This window comes from Telmatherina bonti (assembly GCF_933228915.1).
Source record: "Telmatherina bonti genome assembly, chromosome: 1".
NCBI lineage: Eukaryota > Metazoa > Chordata > Actinopteri > Atheriniformes > Telmatherinidae > Telmatherina > Telmatherina bonti.
Window position 1 is genome coordinate 18467394 of NC_136619.1, and position 15398 is coordinate 18482791.

The window sequence follows — 15398 nt, forward strand, 5'->3', positions numbered from 1 at the left end:
TATTCAGAGAAAAACAAATGCACAGTTTAGCTCGACAAAAACAAACATATGAAAGATTAGATTAGATTTCTTTTTAACATCTTAAAAGGACTTTTTTTCTGTTTTGTTTCTTTTACAGTGGGTTTGTGTGAACTAATTATTGGTAATGAGTGCCTTAATTATGATACATAGCAGCCAGAGTGCTCTCAGTTCTAAAATTGAAATGATTTGAGCACATGGTTTGAATTGCACAATGCAACAACAGGGGGCTTCAAAGTCCTTTACAGAGACGTTGAAACATTGAAAATTAAGAAACATAAATTCACAAGCAAAAACAAAACACTCAAAGACCTCAGAACTGGACTGATGTGGTCCACTTTCTTGGTCTTAGTGAGGAATTGAGCAGCAGAGTTCTGAATGAGCTGCAGTCATCTAGTTAGGTTTTTAGGAAGATCCATAAAGACACTGCGACATTAATAACGCCAACTAAAGATGAAAGGATAGACTAGTTTTTCCCAGTCCTGCAGAGAGACCCTTGATTTAGTCCTACTGGTATAATAGTCTGACTTTATGAAATGAAGGTGTGAGTCCATCACTGCACTCAGATTTCTGACCTGGTTGGTGGTTTTTAGATGTGTAGAATGAAACCCGTGGTGATGTTCAATCATTTCTCTTTGGTTCCAAAGACAATAACCTCAGTTTTTGTGTTGTTTTTGTTTGCTTAGAACAGAAGTACAATTTTTTCACCACCTAAACACATTCTCTGGTTAAGAATCTTTACTGACAAAATACAGACCTGCCTGATGCGTCTGATTAAAAAAAAACATATATGCTGTCATCAAAAAATGTTCTATAAGAGAATGTTAAATAACAATATTTCTATATATAAAATTTCCTATTGTTGGCTTTGGGACCTTTTGTTGAGCAGAGACTTAAAACAGGATAAGCTGTCATATAAGAATCAACCTGTTAACCCATCATATGGAGCACATGTTGGACCACAGGTCTGTGCCACACAAGAAGAGCAGGTGATCCACCCACATGCCATGATTCTGTTCTTTGATTGGGCCAGCTGGTTATTTGTCATATCCCACACCCCTCCCAGGTGTCTCTCATTCTGTGAAGTCAGTAGGTGAGGAACATGGATGGATCCTATCGCTGTAACCCCATCCTTACTGCTCATTAAACTCAGTGTCAATGATTGTTCCTGTTGGCTTTTTGCTAATTAATGTTTTGTGACGGCCATTGGGGTTGAAGCTGTCAGGGTAATTGGTTTGTATTAGAGTGGAGGCCAGTGGATCAAATTTGACCCTTTCTATCTTTACCTCCGCCAAGAAGGTTATGTCTTTACCAGCGTTTATCTGTTTGTTTGTCTATTTGTGTGTGTTCAAGATCACTCAAAAAGTTATGGATGGATTTTCATGAAATTTTCAGGAGTTGTTGGAAATGTAAAAAGGAAGAATTAATTTAAGTTTGGTTTGGTTATGTGGAGAAATGTGGCCCTTGGCAGAGGTTTGTGCTCTCCAAGTGCTATTCTAGTGTTGCTGATAATTCTCGAGTAAAAACTTGACATTATTTGAGCTAGATTGACAAATATGCTTTAAATGGCTGACATCAAAGTAATAATTATGAAGCTGAGGCTTAATCCAGATAATAATGGCAAAGAAATGGAAATCACCATCTTCTTTAGGTATTCATTGGGCCAGCTCACATTACCATAGAAAGGACATCTTTAATCTACAGTTGTTAACATATGTGATATTTCACAAATGTTGTGCATTTGAAATGTTCTTGTGATTACATGACATCACATGAGGAACAAAACACGGAGAGGGAGGAAAATAACACATTTAAAACTACACTACATAGTTTCCCTTTATTTCGAAATGGAGGAAGTACACATAGTTTTTACAGATACAATATTCATGTCTTACCTCTGAAAAGAAGAGTGACAGGATGATAAGGCTGATCCAGTGGATAATGCTGGCAAATTGAAACGCATTGGAAACTGTCAGGAAAAAGCCACACAAAGACAAACGTTGAGATAGATATGAGACAGTATACGACACAGCAAAACACGGTAACAATCACTATTGAATTCTAGGTCATGTCTAGAGTTGATATATATTTATTCAAATGTAAACGGTCAATTTTATGAACATTTCCTATAATATTTGTGCCTGACCATTTTTATCTATTTCCATGATCTTAGAGTCCATCCATTGACCTACAGTGCCACATTACACATTATCACCCATCCCTCTATTTGTCTTGAAGGACTAGAAGCAGACTAAGAACAAGATTATAATAGATCTAATGTGACCAGAGTCTTGCAGCAGCCCCACTTTTGAGACTTGGGTATCATCAGAGCTGGATGCTGGCCAGTAATCAATGATGATGTGTGCCTGCTGCCATTGACAAAATACTTTGTTCATTATCACCTCGCTCCATCACTCTTCATCAGAACCATTTACCATTCAGCTGCACCATCTTTTCTGTGACAGACAAGCTTTCACACATATGTTCATTCTTATAATGTGCATTTAAACAGTTTACTTATATGTACAGAAATTAATATGTAGTAAACAAAGAAATATATAAAATGTTACATCATATTTACAGGTCCTGTATTCTGAATTCTCCTTAAAGACCCTAAATTAAGTTTTTAACTTGACATGTAACAGAGTGGTTTTTATGTGCTAAAGACACATTATAATTTAAATAGTTGCTCAACACATAGTTAAGCAGTTCTACATCAGAGCCATGGTCTACCAAATACAGCCTCAGACAATGTTAAAGCTCTCAAATACCTGTTGTGTTAGCTTTCAGTGTGCCTTACAGGTTAATAATGAAGGGTGAAATCAGTCTTTAGTTAACCTTTACCTGTCAAAGGCATCTCAGATAATGCAAATATCTAAGCTTTTTAAAGGGCAAAATAGAGTTTTAATTAGTTGCATTAATTGAAACAAGGTCTATATAAGTGGGAGCTTGTTATTTCTTCTATTTCAAAATGCAGTTATTGAAAAAAAAGTGCTATATGTATATGTCATGTTGCCATCAATACAAAGAGTTGTAACTAACCAAGTTCAAGCACCCTGTGATGAGTGTGATAAGTGAGTCAAACTCATGTTTCATAAGAAAATGTTCTAAAGAAAAATATACTTATACCAAGTTAACCCCTCTCAGTGTGGAAGTGTGAGTTTTTTCTGCTGTTGCATACAAAATAGTAGTCGCCAGTATTGTAAATGGAGTCTGATTTGTTCTGCTGGATTTACATTAAAGATAAAATCTCTAAATTTTCCTCATTTTTATCTGACTTGTCTTTTTTCATAAGGTTGATCATAAATGTATAAACAAAAGTTTCAATACTGATAGTTGTCAGACGACATATGCACACCTATCCATTCATTCAGATTGATAGAAAATCATCGTTTTGATTTAAGAATCTTTGAGCAGACATTTTTAACATTTATGATGGAGTGCAGATGTGCAGTAACAGAAAGGTTAATTATAAAGAAGGCAGCATATAATTTTGTACCTCTGAAATAAATTCCCTTTATATAATCCATTCAGCAGGTCGGGCAAAGTCTAGGAAAGGTGCCAATGGAGTTAATAAAGATTGAGTATAATGCTCAAGGACACTAAAGCATTTAACTCCCAGCTGTTCCAGTGGAGCTGCCGCTGTGAGTTGCACTGTGTGCCTCCCAGGTGTTTCATGAATGTCACAGCATATAGGTGAAGAACATGCATGCTCAGCAAATCTTTCCAGGCTATTTACATTGTAGTAGTTTGGTGTCAATGAGCAGCTCCAAAGACAGGAAAAGAACCACTAGGATAACACAGGCCACCAGGATGCAGTTGAAGCCGGCACTGAGCAAGCAGACCTGCCACAGGGCCACTCGACGGCCGCAGCATGGCTTCAGCCAGTTGGACCTAAAAGAGAGCAAAGAAAGAATGTAGGATTAACTCCAAAACAACGAGTACTAATTCACAATTCTAGTTCCATCCATAATTATTTGTTTTGCTTTTAAATAAAAAAAATTAAAAAAATCTAAAGAGGGTGAACTTGCCCTGGTTAGTTTCTTCCCACAATGCTATTTCAGTGTGTATTCTGTTTATTTGAACTTCCTGCAATGCCCAACAGAGGGTGTTAGTTTACAGTTATAAAAGGAGGCTTCTACTTAAAACCACACAAAGTCTGGGGGCAACAGTCAGAGCAATGGGTGGTCAGAGAAAGCATTGACAGAGGGAGGGACAGTGGGGCTCTGTTAACTGGTGATGTGACCATCACCAGTGTGGATGGAATTCAAATTAACTCCTTTTTATTTGGCAATAAATGGAGTCACTGAGGAGGATGCTACAAAGAGGGAAAGATCTTGTGCTGGATGAACACAGTAACCTGGGATAGAAGCGATAAGGTGGAATATTTACAAAAAAAGAAAAAAAAAATCTAAGAAAGAAGGTGTTGTTTTTAAAAAAAAAACATGTCAATAAAATGTCACACAGACTATTTTAGATGTCAATAATACACCAACTGATGAAAAATGAGAGACTATGCTGTATATAAAACAGAAAACAGCCTATAAACATTGTAAAATGTTTTCTCATTTTGACAGGTGCCGTAGAAATCTAGCATTTATGCTATTAAAGTATCTGGCAAGGTAGTTAGATGCTAATGTTTTAAAAACATGAGGCGGACATACAGATCAACTATAAGGGCGGACAGTCAGAGTCGAGAGAAAAGATATCTCTCACAAGCTCTCCATCTGGAATGGAAAGTTGGCTCTGCCCACTCCCTTTCCCTTCTCCCCATGCACTGGCATGGAAGACTCAGACATTGGCAGAGCATTTCCCTCCTCTGATCATGTCTTCATTCCTTGGCATGGTGCTAATATGAGCTGCAATGGTGGCATAATGGCTCTATTTTAACTGCAGCTCCAGAGTTGATTTACTGCACTCAGAAGAATGTGAATGTTTTATTTATTGTAATGCCACTCAACTCAAGCTCATATTTTTTTCTTAAATTATGGGGATTTATTTATTTTTTTTATACAGTGGGGCTCCAAAGTTTGGGCACCCCTGGTAAAAATTTATTTTAATGTGCCAAAAAGAAGCTAACAAAAGATGGAACATCTCCAAAAGGCGTCAAATTACAGATTAGACATTCTTATAACATGTCAAAAGAAGTTCGATCTTATTTCCATCATTTTAACTTTTAAAATAACAGAAAACAAAAAATGTCCTCTGCTAAAGTTTGGGCACCCTGCATAGTTAGTACCTTCTATTCCCCCCTTTGGCAAGTATGACAGCTTGTAAACACTTTTTATAGCCAGTCAATAGTCTTTCTAATCTTTTTTGAGGTATCTTCACCCATTCTTCCTTGCAAAAGTCTTCCAGATCTTTGAGATTTCTGCGCCATCTGTGACACACTGCTATTTTAAGGTCTGTCCATAGACTTTCAATTATGTCGAGGTCAGGAGATTGTGAAGGCCATGGCAAAACCTTCAGTTCATGCCTCTTGATGTAATCCACCCTGGATTTTGAGGTGTTTTTAGGATCATTATCCATTTGTAGAAAACAATCCTCTCTTTAACTGCAGCTTTTTCACAGATGACATTAGGTTAGCATCCAAAATTTGCTCAAATCCCATTGAATCTATTTTTTCTTCTACTCGTGACATGTTCCCTGTGCCACTGGCTGCAATACAACCCCGAAGCATGATTGATCCACCCCCATACTTAACAGTTAGATAGAGGTTCTTTTCATTAAATTATGTGCCCTTTCTTCTCCAAACGTACCTGCACTCATTCCGGCCAAAAAGTTCCATTTTAACCTCATCAATCCACAGAACTTGTTTCCAAATTGCACCAGGCTTGTCTATATGTTCCTTTGCAAACTTCAAATGATGATTTTTGTGGTAAGGACGTAAAAGAAGTTTCCTTCTGATGACTCTTCCATGAAGTCCATATTTGTACGTGTACCTCTTTATAGTGGAAAATTGCACCACGATTCCAGTATCAGCCAGATCTTCCTGGAGGGATCATGCAGTCAAACTTGGGTTTTGACTTGTTTTTCTGTTCTGTCTGATATTTTTCTTGGTCTTCCTGATCTTGCTTTAACTTCCACTGTTCCCAATGACCGCCATTTCTTGATTACATTCGGAACAGAGGATATTAGCATCTGAAAACACTTTGCTATTCTCTTACACCCTTCTCCTGCTTTGTGAGCATCAACTATTTTCAGTTTCAGTGTTCTTGACAGCTGCTTAGAGGAACCCATGGTGCCGATTGTTGAGGCAAGGTCAGATGAGTCTGAGCATTTAAAACCTTTGAGATTGACATCACCTGGTCTTTCCAGACACTAACTGTAAACAATCCAGGACAGTGTCAGGTCTCTGTTGTCAAATTTGGGGCGATTTGTTTTCTGTTATTTTGAAGGTTTAAATTATGGAAATAGGGTGTAACTTTTTTGACATGTTATAAGAATGTCTAAACTGTACTTTGATGCCATTTCGAGATTTTCCATCTTTTTAAAGCTCCTTATTTGCACATTAAAATAAATTTTTACCAGGGGTGCCCAAACTTTGGAGCCCCACTGTATATATATATTCTTGAAATCAAGTTATAAAACTGACATTTAAGGGACATTATTGAGAGAAGAATAAAACAAATGGGTCCATAAAATAAATGCTGTCTACTTCTGATGCACATATTCTAATGAAGTCATTCTGCAACATAAAGAATTAGGTGAAGGCTCCATGTTAAATTCCCAGCATAAACAATATGGTTTGTGGAGCATTTACTGCTGTTGATGTGATCCCGCATGGGTGACTTTTTAATACAAGCAATCAACCCATTTGGTGCATTTTTGTCTCTGCTCAGAAGGCGGAAGAAGCCACACGTGTCTTTTTTTTTTTACTTCAGTTGTGGGCTTCTCTGGTTATCTGAGTAAAACCAAAATCCCATAATATGCTAAGCTGAGGTAAACACCGAGGTTATGGATATTACTTACACTATCATAAGTCCATTAGTTCTTCCTCACATATTCATAAAAAATAAGATGAAAGAAAAATTCAAATCAGAGTTTTATTATGATGTTTTGTCTTTGCAATCTCCTTTCACAATAACATATTTATGAAGCAATAAGGGATACGTCTTCAGCTGTTGAGGAGTTCATCACTCCACCCTCCCACTGGTTTTCCCGAGAGAAGTATTCATTCAGCTTGGCACGCGTAAAGCCACAACTCTGCAAACAATGCATGGATAATCTAATAAAAACGTGACCATGCTGATAGCAATCATCTTCTTGGCTTTGGTTGGGGTGGCATAAGTGTACAAACTCCAGATGGTGTAGAATCTGCTCTACCAGCGCCTTGGCGAGACTCTGTGGATGCCAGGTATTATGCCATTACTTGTACAGGCCTACATGCCAGAACACGGCACCTTGCAGATACAATGCAGCAAAAAAAACAGCGATTCTATTCATTTATTTGTTTGTTTAATTTCACGAGGTCATCTCAAATTGATGAATATTTGACTTAAAATCCCACTGCAGGTTTGGTACAAGATGATATTCTGAAATCCAGGCTGAAACTGTGCCAGAAACTGATCAAGGAGCAGAAACACACACTTTATGTGCATACACAATGTAATGATGTGTTCACTGAACCTTGTGCTCCATCTTACTCATGCTAATAAGCCATGTGGTATAAATAAACAGACCAAGCTGTGATGTTTAAAGATCATTCAGGTATCTGAACTGGACGTCATAATAAGAGGGGTTTGATGCAAAACACCTGCTTTGTATAAATCCATTTTATAATCTGACTTGGTGACCAAATTACCTAAAGAGATCTTAAATGCTTTCTCGATCTAACTTTAATTTTCATCATATGGAACAAATATCTTCCAACTCTTCCAGCGCTGTGGATCTGCACCAATTTTCTCTCTGTGTTTACAACACCACCATAATATTTGAGCCAATCCACGTTTTACAAAAGAGAACAATTCAACTAAAGTTGTTTCATCCATGTTGTTTGCAGTTTGTGCTTCACAAAACCAACTTATGAGAAATTATTTCCTGTTGATGAAAGTTACATGATTATGACTACAGGTAGTTTTGATATAAGCTCTTTCTTAACAAGAAAGAAAATTTGCTTTGGTGATACCATCAGAGGTTAAGGTTTAGCTAACTTACACCATAATCAGGTCATCTTTTAAAGTGCACCTTTTATCTGATGGTTTAATGCTTCGTTTTATTGCTGCAAGGAAGAAAAAAGTTAGAAAAATTACCACAACAATAAAGCTGAGTGGGAGTTGTAAAAAGAGGCAATAAAACTGAAATACTGTCCTTACAAACTTTATAAAGGGTGCTGTCTCCTTCAGCTTTGATGGCTCCAAGAATGGTCTCATAGTGAAGTCAATAACAATAAACACCAGTGGAAGCATTGTGTAAAAAGGCAACTTATTGTCTAATTTTACAAGTTCCCTTCTATAAATTCTGAAAAGGACCACAGTCCAAATATAAGATACAATGAGATCATAAGAAAACTTGATTTTTCATTAATTTATTTATTTTCCTCATTTATATACTGAGAAAATTAACTAATTATAAACTTAAGCTCCCAAGACCCTGCATACAGAGTGAATTGATCTGCCAACTAATTCAAACTTTACTGACCTTTTAACCTTATTGAAAGTTTGGAAAGAGTAACTGTTTGTATGTAAGATTAATGCAGTTGTCTGGTGCCAGATATGAGGGTGATGTGGGAGATTTTTCAAGAGCAAGGCAGCTGATGGTGAAAAGTTATTGGCTTTAAAACATACATTTCCAAGGAAATTGCATTCAAAATCTTTATCATCAACTGTCAATGAAAGAGCACAGACATATCACTAGGATAACACAAAGTATGGCGTTACATTGTATCCTGCTGTACATGTAGTTATCACAACTCCATGAAATAATCGGCTAGTTTACTAGTTTTAATTGAATTCTGAATAACGGCTCCACACAGCTGGAGAATAAGCGTCCAGCTCTTTTAACAACAGGCAAAAAAAGAAGAAAAAGACAATATACATAAAGTATGCTATACACTGGTTCAGCCAAACAACACACAAAAGATGATAATAAGAATGGTTAAGCAGCTAATCGCACTGCCTGACGACAGATTTTCACAGCCCTCAGCCATCACATGATGATGTGTGTTGGGATGTTCCAACCATGTTTTTCAGCTATTACTATGTTCTTTCTTCAGCCTATATTTCTACAGATGCAGCATGGACGCCTAAATGTTCATTCTGTATTAGGAGTTTTCTTCACTGGACTGTATCTTCCAGATACATTCTGTCTTTCTGAGCTTTCATCAATAATATTTTTTTGCATTTCTTTAACAAATCAGCCACAATTTACAGTTAAAATTAGATCTGGGGTTGCTGCTGCAGTTGGTCAGGTCTAGGTTCAGCAGCATTACGTGCCCAAAGAATGAAGACAGCTGACTACCTGAGTGTACTGAAAGAGCAGGTTATTCCGTAATTGGAAATATTCTTCCCTGACGGCACCGGCAGATTCCAATATGACAATGTCAGAATTCATCGGGCTCAGATTGTGAAAGTGTGTCTCAAGGAGCATGACATCATTTTCACACATGGATGGGCCACCACAGAGTACAGATCTGAACCCTATAGAAAGATCTTTGGGATGTGCTGGAGAAAGTTTGGCACAGTGGTTGGATTCTCCCATTATCATTCCAAGGTCTTGGTGAAAAATTGATGCAACTCCAGATGAAAGTCAATTTTGTGAAATTGCAGTAACTTATCAAGACAACACCACAGGAAATGCTGCCATAATCAAAGCTAAAAGCAATTCAACAAAATATTAGTGTGTGTGTGATCTATTTTTGTGGTGGGGACTTTCTTTTAGGCCTGGCAGTGTATAGGCATACACACACACACACACACACACACACACACACACATACACACACACGCACACAATAAAATATTGACTGTGAGTTTGCAGGCAGTATGGAGACTCTGCTTTGATGTATATGACAAATAGGCTGAATGTGTGTGTCCTTACTTCATGTCATGCCAAAACCAGCCTAGCCCAGGGGGGACACAGTCAGACACTGCTGGTGACACATGCAGTATATTAATGAGTCTTATTAAAGCAACAAAACAGTAGCAAATGTTTTTTCTCTGACCTGGTCTGCCCTGACAGTCTGACAGAACCACCTGGTCCGAGTCACTGGTGGACAAGCGCATTCAGCTGACAAGGTCAAACTATCAAACTGGGTGTTTTAAAAACCAACTGTGGCTTCACAAATTTCATCAGTGTCATACTGAGTTACTGTCTGTGTTGTTTTGATCAGTCTGCAAGTGAGACTTTCAGAACTAATGTGGCTATGTTTATCCATATCGGAGTCTCTGTTTGAGCCTTATTTCTCAAGAGAAAAAAAACCTTTCTGGCACCAGTGTGCATGCAACAAGTTAACACAGTTGTTATGTTTTCTACTGTTAGTGATACTGAGTGCAGCTGGACAGAGGAACTGAGGGGGGAGATTAAATCAGGTAAAGTGATCAATGCCATCATGTCAAGTAAGCCATCAAGCTGTAGAACTGTCCCACTCACAGGAGATGATGGTCTCATCAGATAAAGTACTTCACTGCAGTGCAAAGAGGTATTGCTAAGACATTTTTTAAATGTTGTTGGGATTGTTTTTTGTTGTGTTTTTTTGTTTGTTTGTTTTACTTTTTTGTACAATGTTATAAAAAAAATGTACAAAGGACATTAGCTTTTTTCACATTTCTTTTATATTTTCTCTTGTAGTGCATTGCCTGTAAATAAATAGTACATTAATTCAAAAGCACAGAATGTATTCATTTCATTGATTTTTTTTGTTGTTGTTGTTGTTGTTGTTGTTCAAGGTATTCTTGATGAAAATTTTTGTAAATATCCCTTGATGAAAGAATTAAATGACAGGATCATTGTCTTTCAATGGTTTATCATTTAAACAGTACACAACCAGTTAGTCTTTTCAGTCTCTCCTCATACCTGCACAGTTTTAAAGTGAATCTTAAAGACCATGTATGTGATCATTAATTAGTGGTAATATCATAATTATGTGCATAACACTATCTATAAAAAAAAAAAAAGGGTTTTGACTGAAAAAAACAACTAAAATTGGTTTAATTTCCTCTTATTATGAGTAATGCTCTGTTAACAGTAGAAAAAGCATGTGTCGCAATTGCTGCTGCAGTCTAAGTTCAAACAAATTCAGTCCTTGGCAAACTCTCTTTCTGGACTAAATATAATTGTTTTATTCATAATAGAAGGCTTTTAGCTCTCATCAGACTTATATTATTGGGCAGTCACCTAAGGTGCTTTAAAAGAAGTAATAACAACTATACTTGGGGTGAGAAAGGCGTAAAGAGAGATAATCAACACGTTTTCCGATGCTGAGACAGTGATGTGACAGTGACCCATGTCGATGAAACAAATCTACATCTCTACTGAAATTCACAAGAAAGGAGAGAACAAAAACAGCTCAACCTTGTTATTAAGTTCAGTTTGTGTACCAGTCTGAGTTTACTTTAGATTGTTTACTTGCTTCTGTTTACTCTGACAACAAATTTGACTTTAGTTCAAGAAAATCTTTCCCGATTAGCAAAGAAAATGGCAGAATAGAAGCTGAAGGAGCAACAGTGTTACACTTTCATTCAAAACAGGATCTTCATCCTCTGACAAGTTTGCATGAGTGCAGAAAAATGTTGTTCCCATCCATCCCATACTTATTTTGGTATTTCATCATAACCCAAGGGGAAGATGGATGATGCAAAATTGTCAACATGACTTAGAATCATCTCAATAGTTTCAGAGCATTTTTTTTCCTTCTATTGCTGAATCCAGGTAGGTTTTCAGTCATTTGAAGCTATTCTGGGAAATTTTTCATAACTATGGGGCTGTAATTAAAAGCAATCTTTAAAAAAACTGTTTTATTGCACATTTTGTTACAAAAGATGCATATTATCTGTAAGAGTAACTGTCTAAATGTAAACAGTCAGTGACGGTTTTTAATACAGGCAATATGGGCAGCCGCCCGAGGCGGCGATCTCCAAGGAGCAGCAGTCTGTGCAAGACCGCAGGAGAGCAAAAATGTTTCATTTCTGCCCATTTTCATGTCAAATTATGGGGAAATGTGTTCCCTTTTTTGTGGTGAGACACATCTCACCTGCAGCTGGAAGTTGCTTCACAGCTCCTTGAAGATTCACCATCTTGGTAAATGTTTACCTTCAAAAGTCACCATTATGTCATTATGTTTTAGATTTAAAACTATTATATAGGCGTTTTCAGTAAAGGTTGTTTAATAGGACTAATTTCTGTAACAGATTTTGTAACAAACTTAAAGAAAAAAGTAATGTTTTTGTTACTTTTCTTATTTTTTTAGTTTTACTTGCTGTGTTGTTTCTTGTTTTTTCCAGCGCATCTGTACAAAAAGATGGATTTGAGGGGAGGGGTAATACCCAATCAACAGGAAGAAAAGAAGATATAGATACATAAATAAATAAATGGTTTTTTTTATGGGAAATGGAGCATACAACAGACTGTATAAAGCCAAACTAAAAACTTTAAAAGAAATATTTCACCACTTAAAAACTAAAACAAAACACAGGAACAGCGGTGGAGCCAACTGTTTATTAAACCAATTAGTTTCAATAGACACTAGAATTTTTAGAAGTATACTTCATGTCACAGCTGGAAATAAGCTGCTTGAAAAGGGTCTCTGCTCTAAGCACTTTTCTGTTCTTCGTCTTCTAGTTAAGTGGCAGAACTTTTGAAAATAAGTTAGAATTGAAAAATCTTCAAAAAAAAGTTTTGATCTTTCAGAGAACTGAAGCCTGGACTGTTTATCAATCACCGTGAAATCACCCTATAAAATACTTATTAAAACAGCATTTAAAAGATTTAAGACAACATGTTAAATATCTAGAATCAGAATCAGAGAGGCTTTTCTGTCAGGTGCAGTAAAGTTCAGTTACAGTGCAAGTAATTAAATGTGGGGTTAGGTGCTAAATTAATTCTTTTTCAAGCCTCAATCTGATTGAGAATCTGATATGTGACCGCTGACACCAGCAGAAACTATCCATCTTGAAGAAGCTGCAATCCTTTATGACCAGAGGAATGAACAGAAATCCCAGTGGCCACGTGTCCCAAACTTAGAGGCAAACACAAGAGACTTGGAGCTGAAACAAAATTACTTGGTAAGGCTAAAAACTTTGAAACACTTTATATATTATATTTCTTGTTTGTCTTTTTCGCCTTCAAACTACAAATCATCACTTACTGATCAAATAATCTTACAACATTTAATTTGATCGATGCACAAGAATGATGACATATCAAATTTATAATGTTTGAAAGGAAACAAAACCCAGATTTAATCTGAGCAGCTGCTTCTGAGCAACCTATAATGAACAAAGGTAACTTGTGTTCAGCTTTCCATCACTGTACTGTGAGAAGGTTGGGAAAGACTCATTTGTATGTTACAAGGGGACAGAGAGGTCAGTGTGTGTGTGACTGCACTAAATTTATAATCTGTATTCTGAGTGTGTGTATACCAGTTTACATACTGATACGTGAGCTGCCAATGAAAGTAATCCCTTGAAAGTATAATTTATAACAAACTGCGCATTGTCACGGAGCTCAGCTCAGAACCCAAAAAATCTGCAGTTTATTTAAGATGAAAACTACAAAAGTCAAAAGAATTTTCCCCTCATAGAGAAAATCAGTTATTGGACTGCATTGTTGGATGGTACAGTTACATCTAGAAACGACAGAAGTGTTTTTAATTATTCACAAATTAAAGGCACATGTTCATCATCAATGGTTTTATAGTCTGTAGAACACATGCAGGTAACACAACACTTTACAGAAACATTAAAATAAAAGCACTTCCATAACTACTTGGTCAGTGTTAGAAAATAGTTGTGGTTAAGATGAGTGTGTGCTTTTTTCATGGACCATTTTTACAGTTTAGACCGTTGCAGGTATGATCCAAAAGGTTGTCTGTTGTTTGACAGCAATTATACCAGTAGGTCGTTTTGGCTTGCTTGGGTAAATGATCCATTCATTCATTCATTCATTCATTCATTCATTTTCTGAATCGCTTATTCCAATTCAGGGTCGCGTGGAAGCTGGAGCCTATCCCAGCTGGCTTTGGGCGACAGGCAGGGTACACCCTGAACAGCTCGCCAGTCCATCGCAAATGATCCATGAGATAGAATTTGGGAGATTGGTCTTAAATTAGCTATAGGTGGATCAATATTATCAGCCATTTCATCGACAAATCTATGGAGAAAATCCTCCTGGAGAAACAAAACTTTTTGTTGTGTCCACCTTTTAATTTATGTACTAGGCCCAACAGTAACATGACCCATGTTGGATGTGAAAGACCACAGCAGCCAGAGATTCAGTACAATTAGGTATATTAAATCTTCAGGCAATTAATCTGGCTGGGCTTTACAATAGCAAGAAACTAACAAAAAGTAAAACAATAATTATTTATAATTTTATGATTTTTAAGATTAAGTTTTTAATTTCTTCAGATTTTTTTTGTAAAAATCAAATGCATACAAAACTCATTCTGAAACTTGGTACACACAAAGTCATCTGGTTCTTATTATATTTTGATGTATTATTAGTAACTGACCTTCAACCTGTCACTCCTACAACAGTGTTTGTACTTATTTTGGGAGTAACATAAAGGTTTCAGAGCCCATGAACCTTCTCCGTATTTTAAGAAAAAAAAAAATCAGAGAATTTGACATCTTTCATGTCAGTGAGAACCAAACAGTACACAACCCTGCTCCTTAAAGCCAAGTGTGGTTTTGGGACCGAACGCAAGGTTGACGGGTTAAAAGCTATAAAATGAATTTCTTATTTGTTTGTTTGTTTTATTTCTAGATTTATTGTAGCATATATGCACATAACCAAAATATCAACAGACTTGTTATTTCTCCCCAACTTGATTAAATCAAATCACTAAAGTATAAAGTCAAAAAAGCTGATTAACAGTCAGGTATGTTTTACAGGAAAACATACCCAAATTAATCTACAGAAGTCATAACGAGCAGCATTTCAAAGCTTTAAAGTAAGTGGGGTTTTTTTGTTTGTTTTTTGTTTTTTTTCAGAGGCATTTAATACAGTAAAGGTTTTAGGTTTATTTATGCTCATGATAGACAAAAATAGCTGTTTCTCAAACAATGAACTTTAATGATTACATGGGCCAACAGTCTTCCCTGTGGTAGAGGAATTAAGGAGCTGGGGAGATAACAGAAAGGCCGGTCACTCCCTGACCGCTGTTTCAGACAAACTTCCTGTGCTCTCTAATTAAATCAAGACAAATTGGCTTGACTTGATGA

At 36.6% G+C, this 15398-nt stretch overlaps 1 protein-coding gene across 1 annotated transcript in view; it reads right to left on the reverse strand.

The window, feature by feature from the left end:
* LOC306770827 (transmembrane protein 266-like) overlaps positions 1-15398 on the reverse strand; it is a gene marked incomplete at both ends in the record, with an annotated part of 45311 nt that overhangs the window by 9792 nt on the left and 20121 nt on the right. The window contains 2 exons of the mRNA XM_079259817.1: positions 1914-1987; positions 3758-3912. Of these exons, the coding sequence (XP_079115943.1) occupies positions 1914-1987; positions 3758-3912 (229 nt within the window). The remainder of the gene's footprint in view (positions 1-1913; positions 1988-3757; positions 3913-15398) is intronic.